This window comes from Takifugu rubripes, chromosome 13, assembly GCF_901000725.2.
Source record: "Takifugu rubripes chromosome 13, fTakRub1.2, whole genome shotgun sequence".
NCBI classification, from domain to species: Eukaryota; Metazoa; Chordata; class Actinopteri; order Tetraodontiformes; family Tetraodontidae; genus Takifugu; species Takifugu rubripes.
Window position 1 is genome coordinate 4128876 of NC_042297.1, and position 14639 is coordinate 4143514.

At 44.9% G+C, this 14639-nt stretch overlaps 1 protein-coding gene across 2 annotated transcripts; it reads right to left on the reverse strand.

The window, feature by feature from the left end:
• Positions 1–601: 601 nt before the first annotated feature.
• LOC101075828 (solute carrier organic anion transporter family member 3A1) lies at positions 602–14639 on the reverse strand. Of its 2 annotated transcripts, XM_029846576.1 has the most exons (11): positions 14121–14249; positions 13867–14027; positions 12478–12937; positions 6952–7050; positions 6578–6847; positions 6285–6449; positions 5884–6082; positions 5436–5571; positions 5151–5323; positions 4074–4138; positions 3411–3787 (listed from the first exon to the last, which is right to left on the reverse strand). In XM_029846576.1, the coding sequence occupies exons 3-11, from the start codon at positions 12770–12772 to the stop codon at positions 3411–3413; spliced, it is 1779 nt and encodes a 592-aa protein (XP_029702436.1). In that variant the 5' UTR covers positions 12773–12937; positions 13867–14027; positions 14121–14249. The 2 variants fall into 2 exon arrangements, with proteins under 2 accessions (XP_003969467.2, XP_029702436.1); XM_003969418.3 differs by lacking the exon at positions 13867–14027 and having other exon boundaries at positions 602–3787; positions 14121–14639.

Below are 14639 nucleotides of genomic sequence, written 5' to 3' on the forward strand. Positions count from 1 at the left end.
CAGCTATTATATCCGCTGGCCTTTGGGGCACAGGCAGGAAGCTGCGGGATAACCACGGGGCTTTGTGTGACTGGAAATTAGATCAAGGCAAAACACGGGCACGTCTCCATTAAACCCATGTCAGGATTTATTTTCTCCTGCAAGTGCATTTAGAGGAGGAAAAAAAAGTGACCTTTCGCTCGACCCCCTTCACCCAGTGCTCCAATTAAGACTCCGGTTTGTCACATTGTCTTTATTTGTCATTTCTGGAGACTTTTTAGATGTACGGCTGAATTTATTATGAACACGTCTGTTGCTCTTGGTGAGTAGAAAAAAAGGAATACGGTAATTTAAGAAGGATTTTCTCTTATTTCTGCATTATCCTCCTAGTTTGTCAACCAGCCACCTGGAAACCCAATGGAAGGGTGGTGCGTTATTTAGCCAGGCAGCAACCAGCAACTGTTGGATGGAGATTCAAACACTGCTGTTAAATGTCTGAAGATCCATCATACTATTGGATGGCAGATGGTTAAGACAGTGGGTTTCAAGGGCGTCAAATCAGTGGAGGATAAAATCAATTAAAAATATTGTTGTTCCAACAGTCAGACAGTAAAAAAACATAAAATTGTATATTTAATGTATTTACAGTTAACATACAATCATGTCATATTTTCCAATAAATATACAGAACACAAAGCTTGCAAATATAAAGTCATGTAATCAAAAATAAATCAAACAATAGAGCATAAAAATATCGACTAATGCTTTAAAATATAGGTAATGTTTTCCTGCTTCAATATTCTTTTTGTTCTTCCCAAAGGTCCTCCAGGGAAGAGCCGGGAAAAGACTGAAGACCTTCCGTAATTTCGGAAAACATCACTCTGAAACCATCATTAGTAGCACGAGCTCTGGCTTTAATTAAAAGGCAACATGCTGCCACACAGGCGCAAACCAAACGATTATCCATCCAGAGATGAAGAGTTTCCTTCCAAAACCACCATTTCTCATCCACACAGATCAACCACAGAAATGCGGAAAATGCTAAACAAAATCTTTGGATCTGTTAGCGTCCAATGGGAACGACAGTGCAAACCTGATGGGATGTTTTGGCAGTAAACTCTTCAAATAGCCGCTCCGCTTTAAAAACCATTGGCAATCATCACAAGGCAAATCCTCCAAATAAGACAAAAAGTGATGTGAAAATAACAGATTTATGCTGCAAATTAATCTCCTCCAAACCAAAACAGTCCCGTCGCTGCAAGGGAAGGTCAAGTTTATGTCTATAGTACAGTAATCCTACTGCACACAAACATCGGTGCCACTGGTCTCAAACGATGTCTTTGTTTAGGCCAAAGAAACACACATTTATCAGTTTTATCACTGATGGCAAGTTAAAAAAAAAAGACAATATCTGCACTTTTAGAAAATTCCTACATATGACGCTAATTACATCCTAAATAATACTGTTTTCCAGACCATACAGAACATTTTAGAGCTCGTGTGTTTGAGATGACTGGTGGGACATCACAAAAGGCTACATACAGCTGATGGACCTGCTTTGAGCTGCAGCCTGGGGAGACCAGCTTCTCTGCGAGACATCAGGCTTCTCTGCTGTCATTTGGCACTTGTACGGCATCGTTACATACAGAGGAGTCTGCACAGTGACAACGCAGGACGCCAGGGTCATCGAGGGGAGCTTCTGCTCCCTTTAGGGTTTGGCCAGCTGGTAATGTTAATACCCATTCTGTTAGGAGCTGCACACGGAAGTGTCACTGCACAAATCTCGTTGCTGTTCAAGCCGCGCTACAGTCGCACTATTCATATCCTCAGAGTCACTTCAGTCCGAGCAAACCTTAGTGTGCTGTGACTTTGCTCTTGGGTCATTGTAGGTCCTTTCTACACATCATTGCATAATTATACCGCACAGCCTCCACATATTTTCATTAAAGTCTTATGCCATATATTCAGTTTTAAAGGAAACAAAGAGAATCATGGAGGTTTGGTTAACTGTCGAAGCAGGACCCCTGATCGTGCGATCGGATCCTTTTCGTGACAGAAAACTACCGGTGATATTGCACTCATGCCTCTAGATCAAGCTGTAATTAGCGCGAAGGGGAAAAGGGAAAAAGCTATCACCTCTAAACACCATATACTTATTGGATTCATAGCAACTATATGTCAGAGAGACACGTTAGGTTTTTACAGAAGGTTATGTACAAAAATATGTCACGGCCCCCGTTAATTTAAAATAAAAATGTTAGAAGGGGTGGCAGGTTAATTCATTTGCATTTCAGTAATGCCCCTCCCTCTGGTTTAAGGCTTCATGCTAAGCTAAGTTTAGCAGCTAGTTGGCTCCATGATAAAAGTTTGTGGCAAGAACGAGTAAAACTCCCACAAATATGGAAGTCTTTGTTTAAACCCCACCTCCAAATACTGGAAATGAAATCTACTAATGTGACAGGACAAAGATCTCCATTTTTGATGCAAAAAATATAAAATACTGGCAAAGTTATTTAGGACAACAAAGTGTTCTCAATAAGGCTCACAAGAGCTCTTAAAATGGCGATGAGTCACATGAAGATGGACTAAAAGCAATTCAGTGGATAAAAGTTGGGGGCCTGTGAATGTATTTGATGTGAGTTGAACATGAGTGGACATCACGCTGAGAGCAATCCTGCCTCATCACTTGTGTCCCACCATAAATGCTCCCCCAACGCAGAGCCACGATCATCTATTCCCTTTTCTAACTCTACACGGGGCACGGAAAAGACTCAGATCATTGGACTCTACTCCAACATTCATCATAATACTTAGAATATTAAAGTATATTAAAGTTGTTGTACACCGGTACAGTATCTTATCTCCAATGAGACAGATTTTAAGAAATCTGAAATATGCGCAAAAACTGTAGCTTTTCTTACCGAATCAGGGAAAAATAACGGTGAATTTTAGTGTTCGGTATACTTTGTGGTTTCGTTTTCATTTATGTCAGCGCTGCCTAAAAAATAAAAACCATTATCAATGTTGTTATTCTGCATAAATATCCCAGCTGTAAACCTCTGTTCCTGTTTTTGTGTCCTAACATTAAGATCTAACAAACATCAACCATGTAGACGTTGACAGCTGACGTCCTGAGAAATACTTCCTTCTAAAGGAAAATAAAAGTAAAGTTGAACTAACTCTGAGGACTAAATGTTGATGTTTGTGAAGAGTGAGAAATGTCCCACCTTTACCTCAGTTTAGGATTCTGGCACAAATGGGCATTTCAGCAAATAAAAAAAAATTAAACGGTGGACCATGGATACGACCCGTCATTTGGGGTCCTTTTTGTTCTATTTTGGCTGCTCTTTTTTCTTGAGTCCATCCTTACGAGGGCTGTCTTCTGACGATAACACAGTATCAAGTGGCCCCCGTGGCTGCAGCTCCAGCCACTATAAAACCGACTCCAGGTTGTCGCACATCTCTGGATCCTCCAGGTTGTAAATAAACTTTGTCCTGGTGACGGGATTCTGCGTGATCTCCTTGCCTAGATTGTCCAGGGTCACATTAGAGGCAAAGAGTTCGGTGGGAGTGAGGTAACCGTCGCTGTTCTTGATGTACTTCCTGTAGTTCTTTCTCAAACAATGCCATGTGGTGGTGTACAGGAGGAAGGCAGACGACTTCAGCACGATGGCGATGCTGACATACAGATGCCTGTAAGCCACGTTGTCGTACAGCATGCAGGCTCCTTTCTCACCACAGACGGTGCTCCAGAACAGACAGGTGGAGTCGATTCCCATGCCAAAGATCAGGGGGGGAGGAATGAAACCTGGAACATGAGGGGATGGGAGACAGACAGGAAGTCAAAGGGGCAAAAACATACCAGTTAGAGATCAGGTTTGCTTTATATCTGCATGGACAGTGTGGTGAATTTGATTTTATCTGAGGTGACAGTTCTGTCACCCGGCAAATCTGCAGGGTGACAGAAGACATTACATGGACACAAAGACCAGAAACACAGAGCTGCTGTGCTGCAGCAGACGCAGACGCAGACGCAGACGCAGACGCAGACGCAGACGCTAAAGTTGATGAAGTGAAGATATTAAAGTGTTCACCGATCAGTCTGAGGAGCAGGAACAGAACTCCGAGGGCGTAAGATTTCAGTTCTGGACTCACAGTTCTGAAAGCACAGAAGAAAACTGGCATGAACGTGTGAACAACCACCCAGCATAAATTATGTCAACCGTTACTTTCTTCACGAGATGAAAAGATTGATTTCTTAGACTTTTTAGACAAAAATGATTGAACCTTTCAGGCAGGTTTTCTCAGGGAAACTGTGGTTTCAGCAGCATAACGCTACAATTTAAAAAGGTAGAAAAAGCAGCATGCAAGAAAAAAAAAGCATATACATATAAATATCTAAAAATGTGTAACATAAATATTAAGTGTGTAGATAGATTAAATGAGTGTATTACTGCGCTCCAGTTTTACATGAATAATGAAAGTGCTGCTGACAGTGTGCAGATGCTGACTGGCCTCATCCAAAATGTGGAGCAGATTTCTCTCTTACGTGCAGTAATGAAGCGTGACAGGTAGGTATTTATCAAGTGAAACATGACACTAGAGTCTAAAGCCGGTAAACATTTTATTTTACATATTCTTTTTAGCTTTAACAATCAATTTGAAATGTAATTTACAAATTACTGTTCCGAGTAACTTGACTGTAGACACGCTCGCTATAAACCCATATTATATTATGCTAAAATATGGGTTTTTTGTACAGAAATATAATAATTTAGAGTTACAGCCCCCCCCCCCCCCCCCCCCCCCCCCCCCCCCCCCCCCCCCCCCCCCCCACATAGCTCACATAGCTCAAGTGGTGCCGCTATCTGTATGAGAGGCAGGGAGGAGGGCGGGTTTCCTGCATAAGTAATGTAGCAGCTAAATAAAAGGCCAAAGTTTGACTATTTTCTGACTCATACACAAGATTAAACTCTGGGTTATAAACTATGTTGAGTCCTCCTGACCCAATCCTGTTCACATCCTAACTGAGTTAAAGCTGATTATTCCTATAATAATTAAACCAGACACATTTTTATCTGGTTTTAAAGGTTTTTTTTCCCCTCAGCTGTGATTGCTAACTGCTCCCTCTTGTGGTCAGTCTGTGCAAAGCAGCTTTTTTTCAAACTTGCCTGATAAGGATGATGACAGAGGGCGTCTGGGCCATGGCTCCAATCATGCTGCACACACAGATAACACACAGGAAGGTGAGGAAGGCCTCCTGACAACCTGGGCTGGGACACTTCCCTGGAAAAGCTACAGCGTCTTCATTGGTGCTCGAAACACATGTGCAGCCAGTCAGATTCTGAAACATGACAAATCAGAATGTTATCATTTACAGCAGGACGGTGTGGAAGCCTGAGCATTTGTGACATTCTGGAATAGCGGCAGGTTTGACTCGGGCTTTCTTGACTCACTGGTTTGGTGCAACCAGCGAAGCAGGCTGAGAGGTACGTGACGGCGTTGGAGCCACACACAGGACTCACAGACGCTGTGTGACAGTTGCAGTTACTGATGCACATGGGCTCGGGCTGTTTCCTGGACTGCAATGTCCTACGGAGGAGGTCAAAGGTCAGGTTGGGGACACATGTTCATCCTTGACGTCAACATAAGCTTCACATTTAAACGGCGTGGACACGCAGAAGCACAAACAACACGAATAAAACGCCGCTTCTCGACACTCTAAAGTCTGACAGGATAAATAGGTCCCCAAGGGGAGGGGCTAAACTGTTATGGAGGTTATTGTCAGCGTGGATGGAGGGCTCAATGTTCATTAGTCAGCTCTTAAGTCAGATGTTTGGCTGCAAACATCATCCAAACATCTTCAGACCCTCCTCTCCTTGCAATAATGGCTTGCTAGCTTACTCATTGCTGTAGTTGACAGTGACTCCTGCTACAGGTCCAGTATCACAGCCCAAGAACAGAAAAGACACGTAACACGCTGTGGACACCAGGTTGACCAGCATGGCCATGCGAACAGCACCCAGAGCGGACAGGTTCAGCTTCTTTACCAGCAGACCTCCAAGGAAGATACCCAGACAGGCACAGGGGATGGCTGTCATACCTGGAGAGCATAAGAGCCGGGTATTCATATTTGGTCAAACAATGGTCGAAAATAATCCAACTGAAGACATCAAGAATGGAAAAATGTTAAATTTGAAAATGATTTCGGGGACTGACATGAACAGGAACAGCAGATGGGTGTTAAATGATGCCAGAATTCAAAATAAAGCCTGAAAGCGGATGATGGAGACTGATCTGATTACCGAGCAGCTGATTAGCTGAGGAGGTGGTCAGGTTAAACTGCTGTTCTAGGTATTTTCCCAGGAAGGCAGCAAAACCGGCAACCACAGCGATCTCCATGCAGGCCGCCAGTGTGATGCAGCTGAACACGGGATTAGAGAGGAGGTGTCTGGTCACCCGGGGAATTACTGCGTTAGAAAAAAACGGAGAAGAAACGTAAGATTCTGCAGGACAGGAGAAAATCAAACAACTTTTCAGCATTAAAGAAGCGGAATGATGCGCGTATTTCCTCATCCTCTCACTTGTTAAGCCTCACCTCTGAGATGCTCACAAACCGAGAGTCCACTGTTCGCATCGAAGCCATGAATGGACCCTTTGGGTTTTGAGCCCGGGTACTCCAGGGTGAGGGAAGAAGGCAGCATGGCCTGCTCGCTCTCCCCTCCACCATCCAGGTTCTGATCATCCAATGCCTGAGGGAAGCCAAACATGAAGAGGGCCGACAGGAAGAGTAAGGCACCACAGAGGAGGAAGCCCCCCCACCACGCCCCAATCCAGCGAGGATCATCTGGGGTGATATCCAGTTGACCTGGAGTTTACCAGAGAGGACACATGTCCAGAGTGGGTTCAGATAACACATATTGAGGATATTATTTTTGTAAACCGATCAAGAAAAATGTAACTTGTACTCACTGGTATCGATGAAGACAGCATCAACATATACTTTGGTACAAACGGAACCTAAGATGAAGCCACAAGCTGGGCCAAACACTAATGTTGAAAATAAGATACCTGCAAAACAAAACAGATCAAAAACATGTTTGCATCAAATTCATTTGAGATGTATATTGGTGTTTTTTGAAAAAATAAATAAATATATATATATATACTGTATATATACAGTATATATATATATATGTAATTGCGAACTAGGTTTGTCATTCACCTCGTACTTCAGCAGGGGGCAGTATTGTACCACACATAAATATTTAAAGCGAGAAGAAATAAAGTTTTTTTTCCTTCTCTATATTGAACATTTAGATATTTTTGTCCTCCTATATTGTTGACCCATTGTTGACCAAATAGAGAGAGAGAGGGAGGCTACACAATGTTTTTAATGAGTTAAATGTTTCTCACTAGTGATCAGTGAGCTGGCTTTGTCACTAAATATTTATATAATCTTAACCTTAACCTGAACCATAAACACTGCAAAATTTATATGAATAACTTCCTTTCTTCTTTCAGTGAATTGTACCATCCATGTTGTTAAACAATGCATGGCAACAGTATATGATAAATGGCCACAGGTAAGAGAATTACAGGTGAAACTGACGTGATCCAGAGTCTGTGAGAGGGAAAAAGTGAGGAAAGTCCTTCTGAATCACTGAACTGCGGCCAAAGGCTAGGCTGCGATCTGCCCGGCAGTCTCTCGTTATTTTCTATGCAACACAATTGGCGACGGTTGGATGCTCATTTCAGTGGAGTCACTGACGCTCAGGGCGGCCAAGGTCATGTGACGGAGGTGGTTTAGGGTCACAGAGCTGACGCAACATCCAGCTAACGCACCCCCCTCCTCCCTCCTTCTGGGCCGTCCACAGAGATCAAATCACTGACCAACACAGCGTGATCAATTACAATGTAGAGCCCCACAACACACACACACACACACACACACTGAGCTAACACTGAAAAGTTAACTGAGGGGTCTTGCTGCCTCCTAGAGGAGAGTTTTGGTGTTCTAGCAGACTGCATAAACACTGACGCAGCAACTTTATATTAAATACAAATATTCCAAGCTCTGCACCCTGATGCTGCTGCAGCGTTTGAAAATAGATAAAACAGCTACCGTCTGTCACAGCTCTCACCTGACATAACACCTCAAAATGGCTGATGTAGCAAAAGGGTTTCACATTTCCTCCTAATGTAGGAATAAATCTGAATTTAAAATAATGAATAGATTATAATGGCATGATGCATGTTAACGCACGTAAACATCACATGAAATTCATTCTGATTGCCGATATGTGAATCACAGAAGACAGACTGCAGTAAAGGAGTGGAAAATGAGTCCATCTTGGCAGGTTTTATCTCCTGTATCCCATCAAAGCTCAATATTTTCCATATGTACTTGTGAATTTGTGTTCTGCCAAAAAAATAAGAGGGGAATCAAGAGAGAACCAGCCCATGACAATATGAGCCATCAGCCTCAGCAGTGAGAAAAGTCTGTGATCCTACAGCAAAAGCTAGTGAACACTAGGAAGAGCATCTAGGACCGAAGATACTGAACATCTGGAATTCTAAAACCCACTTCCTAACGCCACCTGTGTAGCTGGACTGGTTCACCGTTCGATCGCTCGTTACAGACGAACCTCCTGAGCTCTGCGAGCTCTGCTCATTAGCGGAGTTTCATACAGCAACGAACAGCTTCACGCTGACGTGCTGGGGAGGCAAAATCCCATCAGTGAGCTGGAATTTCTGATGTTAAGTTATAGATCACAATTAAATCAAGTTTTGGAAAACGTCTGAAACACTGGCCTGGAACTGCTGCCGGTTGTTTAGGTCGACTACGTCTGTAGAGAGAGTAGAGAATGCATGAAAGGCTCAACACACACATATACACGCACATACACACACACACACAAACACAAAGTGCGCTCTCAGCTGCACATATTCCACTATAATGGTGCTGAGCGTTGAATATTCCATCTGGAGCAAAGGCTGTATTGATTTTCTCCACCAGAACAAAACACTTCATTCTTAAAGATAAATGTACAGTGCACGTACGCAGGCATGAGAGTTAGTCAACTATGTGGGGTCAGAGCCAAAACCTTGACTATCACAAGGCAGATGTCTTGTTTAACTTCCTTTTCCTGGTGCGCGCACACAACACACACGCACACACACACACATACACACACACACGCACGCACACCCACACACACGGAGGCAATATTGATCATCTCAGCCTCTATGCAACAAGCCCATGTTGAGGCCCATCAGAATAATGTATTAGAGCTGTGGAGGAGCTGAGGCAGCAGCTGAACATAACAGGTCTTGTTGCTATGCAGCACTAACACATCCTCCTATACGATACTTTACTTTATACCTTTTCTGGCGCTGTGCAGCCAAATAGACCTGCTCTAGTGCTGAGTGGCTATCAGAGTCCAATCATGTAAAGGTAACAGGTTTCATGAAGATCTGAGGCTTTTGGGAACACATCAACCTGTACTGTCCTGTTGCTCTTTACACTGACCTGCTTTTAAATGAAAGCCAATATTTTCTTTTCCATTTTGTCCTCCACTACGTTTAAAAGCAAGAAAAAAAAGCTCAGAATCGAGCTGTGTTTCCGCAAATGGTTAAACAGGCAAACATGAATTGACTTCTCCAGAGACCTCAGTCAAGCAGGAGACAGCGATCAATAATCCATTCACCTGGCTCAGAAATCACACTCTGGCCTTGATCTGGAACAGGTTGATGTTTAAAGGAGGAACAAGCGTCGGTGGAGACTTCAGCTCTCAGTGAAAACCAGCCAATACTGGAAGAACCTCTGGTTTTTGAATGACATGCAACTAAGGTGATTCTCAAGGTCGAGGTAACAATATTAAAATATACAATATTAAGGATAAATGGTTGCTTTCCATTGAAAAACTCTGCTGTCTGCCTTGCCCTGTGACAACAACCACATTGTAGTCTTGTTCTCTGTGCTGAAGACAGTCGCTGCACATTTTCCCAGTGCACAGTGGTGCAGTACAGCTGGGTCATTAATCTGCAGGCATTATTCTCTACCAGTACCAGCAGCTACCGCGAGCATCCCTGAGTCACATTCAGAATGGAAGTTAGTGCTCATCTGTTCATTAGAAGAGGAATTCTCTGGCCTTTTAGTGGTGTGTCAGCTGCTGGAATGATGGGATGTACAGCTGAGACATGTCAGTGAAGCCCAGCAACAGCACACACATCATATATCTGGTGATGAGGCTGACGCACGACCCTGACCTGAGCAGCATCTGCCGAGACAAGGAAATGTTCCCCACTGACTCCCGCAGTGTTTAACTTTATCTCTTCAGGTAAACATGTGGCCAAAGCAACCGTGACCACAATCCTCGGGTGTACTCGCTCGCCCTCGTAGAGCTGCGGCCTTAAAATGTAACGTTACGACACTTTGTCTAGTGTCATCCAGTTTTCTTGCCGTTTCACATGTTTTCCCACAAAGCAAACCCACCAAACACTAGTCAAAGACACTGTAAGAGAGGCAGCAGAAAGAATTCCGAACAGCTCGGCGCACATTGCATTTGGTAACCATGGCAATTGAAATGTCAGTATTGTAATAAAACAAGTACAGAGACGGGAAGGTGGAGAGAGAAGTATAATAGACTCTGTCACATAAAGACACCCAGAGAAGAAATAGTTCTGGCAGAACCTTGAGCAGTTAGCAAAGCCATGGAACAGAGGTCATCATAGCAGGTCAGGCCTGAGGTTTTATTGCCACAAAGGCAGCGAAGTTGGTACAAACTAAATATAAGGGCGCACAGTCGGGTGTGTTGTTAGTTATCTGTGGCTGACTGCTGAACTGTCAGGTCTGCTCCATCACTGTGAACCTCAGAGTTGATGGATCGCCGCGAAACGCTTCAGTCCTGCAGATTTCACATCTCTAAATGTCTCCAGAGTCTGGCAAAAGATGATACATTTCACAAATTATATAATGTTTTTGAAGGTAGGAGTTGTTGCAGACCAGTGGGGAACGACTGTTAGCATGTTAGCATTTATGTATAAATAGTGACTCAGTTGTGTCCAGCTCATCTGTGTGTAGGACCTGAGTTGACCAGGCGGCGCATTAAAGCAGTGCTTTGTTTAATTGCCTTCAATAATTAATAGTCTGTCTGCTGAATGTGACGTCATGTTGATACTGAGTTGACTCGCTGTTAAAAATAATAATCCTTATCATTATTAATTTTCCTCTTATAAAAGCTGTTTCATTTGAAATACGGAAGTGAAATGGAAAAAGCACACATGGCAAGTATTTGCACTGACTTTATCCTCCAAAATAAATGGGAAAAAATAGCATAAGTAATGCTGGCAATTGCATGAAACACAAAATAAAAAGCAATAAATGCAAAAGAGTGAGTAGTGGCGTAGCGTAGTGGTGCAGACTGCTGCGTTGCTGTACTGGTTTGCTCTCCTCCCTCCCAGCGTTCATGCCTCATCTCCTACTGGATGACAGTGCTGCTGGCAAAGACTCTGCAGCTCAGAGTGTGCACAGAACAAAACGCAGGCCTCCTCACCCAGCAAGACATCAGCACTGAAGCAAGAAACCTGTGAGGAGCAGCAAGTCCCCAGTAAATGGAGAGGCTACTGATGTTAGACAGTGAAGCTCATCAACAGCCTGATCGGTGACATATAGGATCATAAAGGGATTATACAAAAGAGCAAGCAGACCTTAACCCTGCATCATTCTTCCCCTGAAACATCTGTCCTCTGATTGCACTGAGCGACTCGCAGGTCGGGGGGAAAAAGAATGTTGCAGCCTGTGACTCTCCCTCTCCCGTTGCTTGGCAACATTGCCAGACATGCTATGATGTGAGTCATGTCAAGGTCTTTGGTCTCTGCTGTGAGGGTATGAACTTTGTCCTCAGCTGCAGGCTGCAAAAAACTGCTCTCCTTGATTGAAGTCATGAGTAGAAGGTAGGGAGAGAATAAGAAAAGCAGGAGCTTCAGTGATCAGACACCAGTAAAACCAGTAATCTGGAATGAAAAACACGTCGCCAGGGTACCAAACACTGAGAGACTGATGGACTTTTTGGTGGCTTAAACATGTCTGAGCTGGGTGAGTCGGTCCCTATTAAAACAAGGTGACACTGGCCTCAACCATCGACAGAGATGTTACCATGGAAAATACAAAAATATAAAAATGTTGGTCTCCAGAAAATAGAGCTGGAAAGGAAGATATTAGCACCATCTATGTACCTCTATTGTGGCTGAGAGAAGGAAGACAACTTTATAACTGCTATACAACGCGGATGATGCTATAATTAGCTTGTATTTTTCTATCTAAAGGACCTGATGGTGACGCGAAGCAGGAGCTCAGTATTCAGTAGCTGACTGCTGTTTCCATGCAAGGTGGCGATCCTTCCTCCGAAAGCGCCATGCGGCATTTTTCTAATTCAATTTCTGACTAACCGAATCGTTTTTCCGTCCAAACCAGGCGGCGTTCGGGCTTCTCACCTATGTAAAGAGATGAATCCTTCCTGTGCACGTGGTCGTCGATATAAGACACCCCCAGAGGCTGGACAGGTGTGGCGCCGATGCCCAGCAGCACCTGGGCTCCGATCAGCAGCAGGTACATCATGTTGGTGTTGGCTCTGTTGCTGCATCTCAGCCCGGACTCCCGGTTTTCGAGCCTGGAGATGTTGGAGCAGATGTCCCTGCCGTCTTCAGCGTGCCAGGACTCGCCGGCCTCGTACTCGTACTGATGAGTCAGGAACTCCGGAAGGGCCGACAGAAGCGCCCCCAGTGCCATGACGATTCCCCCACAACCAATCAGGCGGGGCCTGTGGGCCTTGGCACCAAAGTAACTGACAAACAGGATGAGGGCCAGGTTGCCGATTTCAAAGCTGCTGGCGATGACGCCCACGTCGGCGCTCTGGAGGTTGAAGCGCCTCTCCAGAGTGGTGAGAACACTCACCTGGAGAAGAGAATCAGTGTCAGACGGATGTCAGCTGCCAACATTTCACGCGCTTGTTGACAACCTGCGCACGATTGACACACTCTTTAGAGGTTTTTGTTCCGATGCACACGTTAAAGTTTTAATAGAAACAAGCGGCAGATCCAGTGACCTTCGTCTTCCACCGAAGACGTGCCCCAGGCATGTCTGCTGCTCACCTGGGGAAACATAATCATGTTCCTGTGCGGAGCTGCAGGGTGAAAACCGCGTGCAGCTGTTCTCATTAGCAAACTCCAGAGAGATACACCGCAACAGCTGCGCATGTGATCAACTCCCTCCCTACATCTCACACCGTCTGAGCTATTAATGCCAGTGCACCACGTTAGAGTTCTGGAAACACCTTCCTGATGACAGTATCCAGACACACAGACGTACCTGAAATATAACAACAATACAGTGGAACAAGTGCTCATTATAGGGCTCCATTAATACTTTATGGTATAGTTTATAGTATAGTATGGCGCCTCTGCCAAGCTTCAATTCTTCAATGTCACCACTGGTGCTTGTATTTGGCAGGCACATGGCAGAAGTAGAAGCTCCATCACACAAGAATATTGTGTTTTGAGAAACTAAAGGAAAACTCTAAACGGGAGGGTGAAAAGGACCAATGTTTATGTGCAGTAAGGTTTGATAAATGCTGCAGGCATCAAGCTGAACACGATATATAACAGATCAGCTAGATGCTGAGTTGAGAAATTTTCAGTAATCCTGCAGATATTATATGTTAACTTCCACAAATTGCCCAAAACCAGTCGCCTATATGTAGATCGTACACGAATCTGGCAAAAACCACCCTATAAAAATGAGGGAGCGCTGGTTCCGACACTGCCCTCGGGTATCAAAGGCACACAGGTCACGCCGGCTGAAATTTGGGTCCAACGTTTCGTAACCTGCTCTCCAGCAGCTGCTCATAGACTCTCCGGCAACAGCGTGCAGGCTGCGCCGCGGAAGCGGTGACGCGCTGACGCAGAATGCGCATCGGCCTGGTGGAGAAGACGCAGCCAGTCATCAATCTGAGGGCGCCCCGCGGCAGCTGGAGGACGTGGTCGCACTAAAATGGTCGGGAAATGTAGCTGCGTGTCAGCTGCTCCGTCACTGTTGCTGGCAGAGCTGTTTTAGCTGTGGAGTTCACCGACATACTCACCAGATAGGCGCCCACGGTGCCCTGTGCCAACATGAGCGCACATTCAGACACCAGGAAAATCTTAATGTTGGAGAAACACGAGGTCTTCTTCTGGTTTTCATCCTGCTCCGGGTCGTCGGTGCTGCTCCGCTCTGTGCAGATCTGGTTTTTAACCTGCATCCTTCGGCTCAGGCTCCGGTCGGGCTGGACGGCGTCAAAATGTGCGCGTCCAGTATGACGGAGATCATCTGGTAAGAACGAGAAGCTGCACTGCAGAGCAAAACTGCGAATCTATCAGTCAATAGCCAGTCTTGGCTGAAAGGTGCAGGCATAAATAGTGCTGTCCACTCCGCATTACGCACAGACTTCACCGCCTGACCTGCCAGTGCGTCTAGGCGACATCATCCTGAAACAGGCTGCGTAGGATGCGCGTGTAGCTTTAAATGAGGGGATGCTGCTGTTTTCTCCACATCCGGGAGGTTTCATCCCCAGCAGGAACCACACCGGCACGGACTGGTTCCGGACGCGGTACTTTACCCG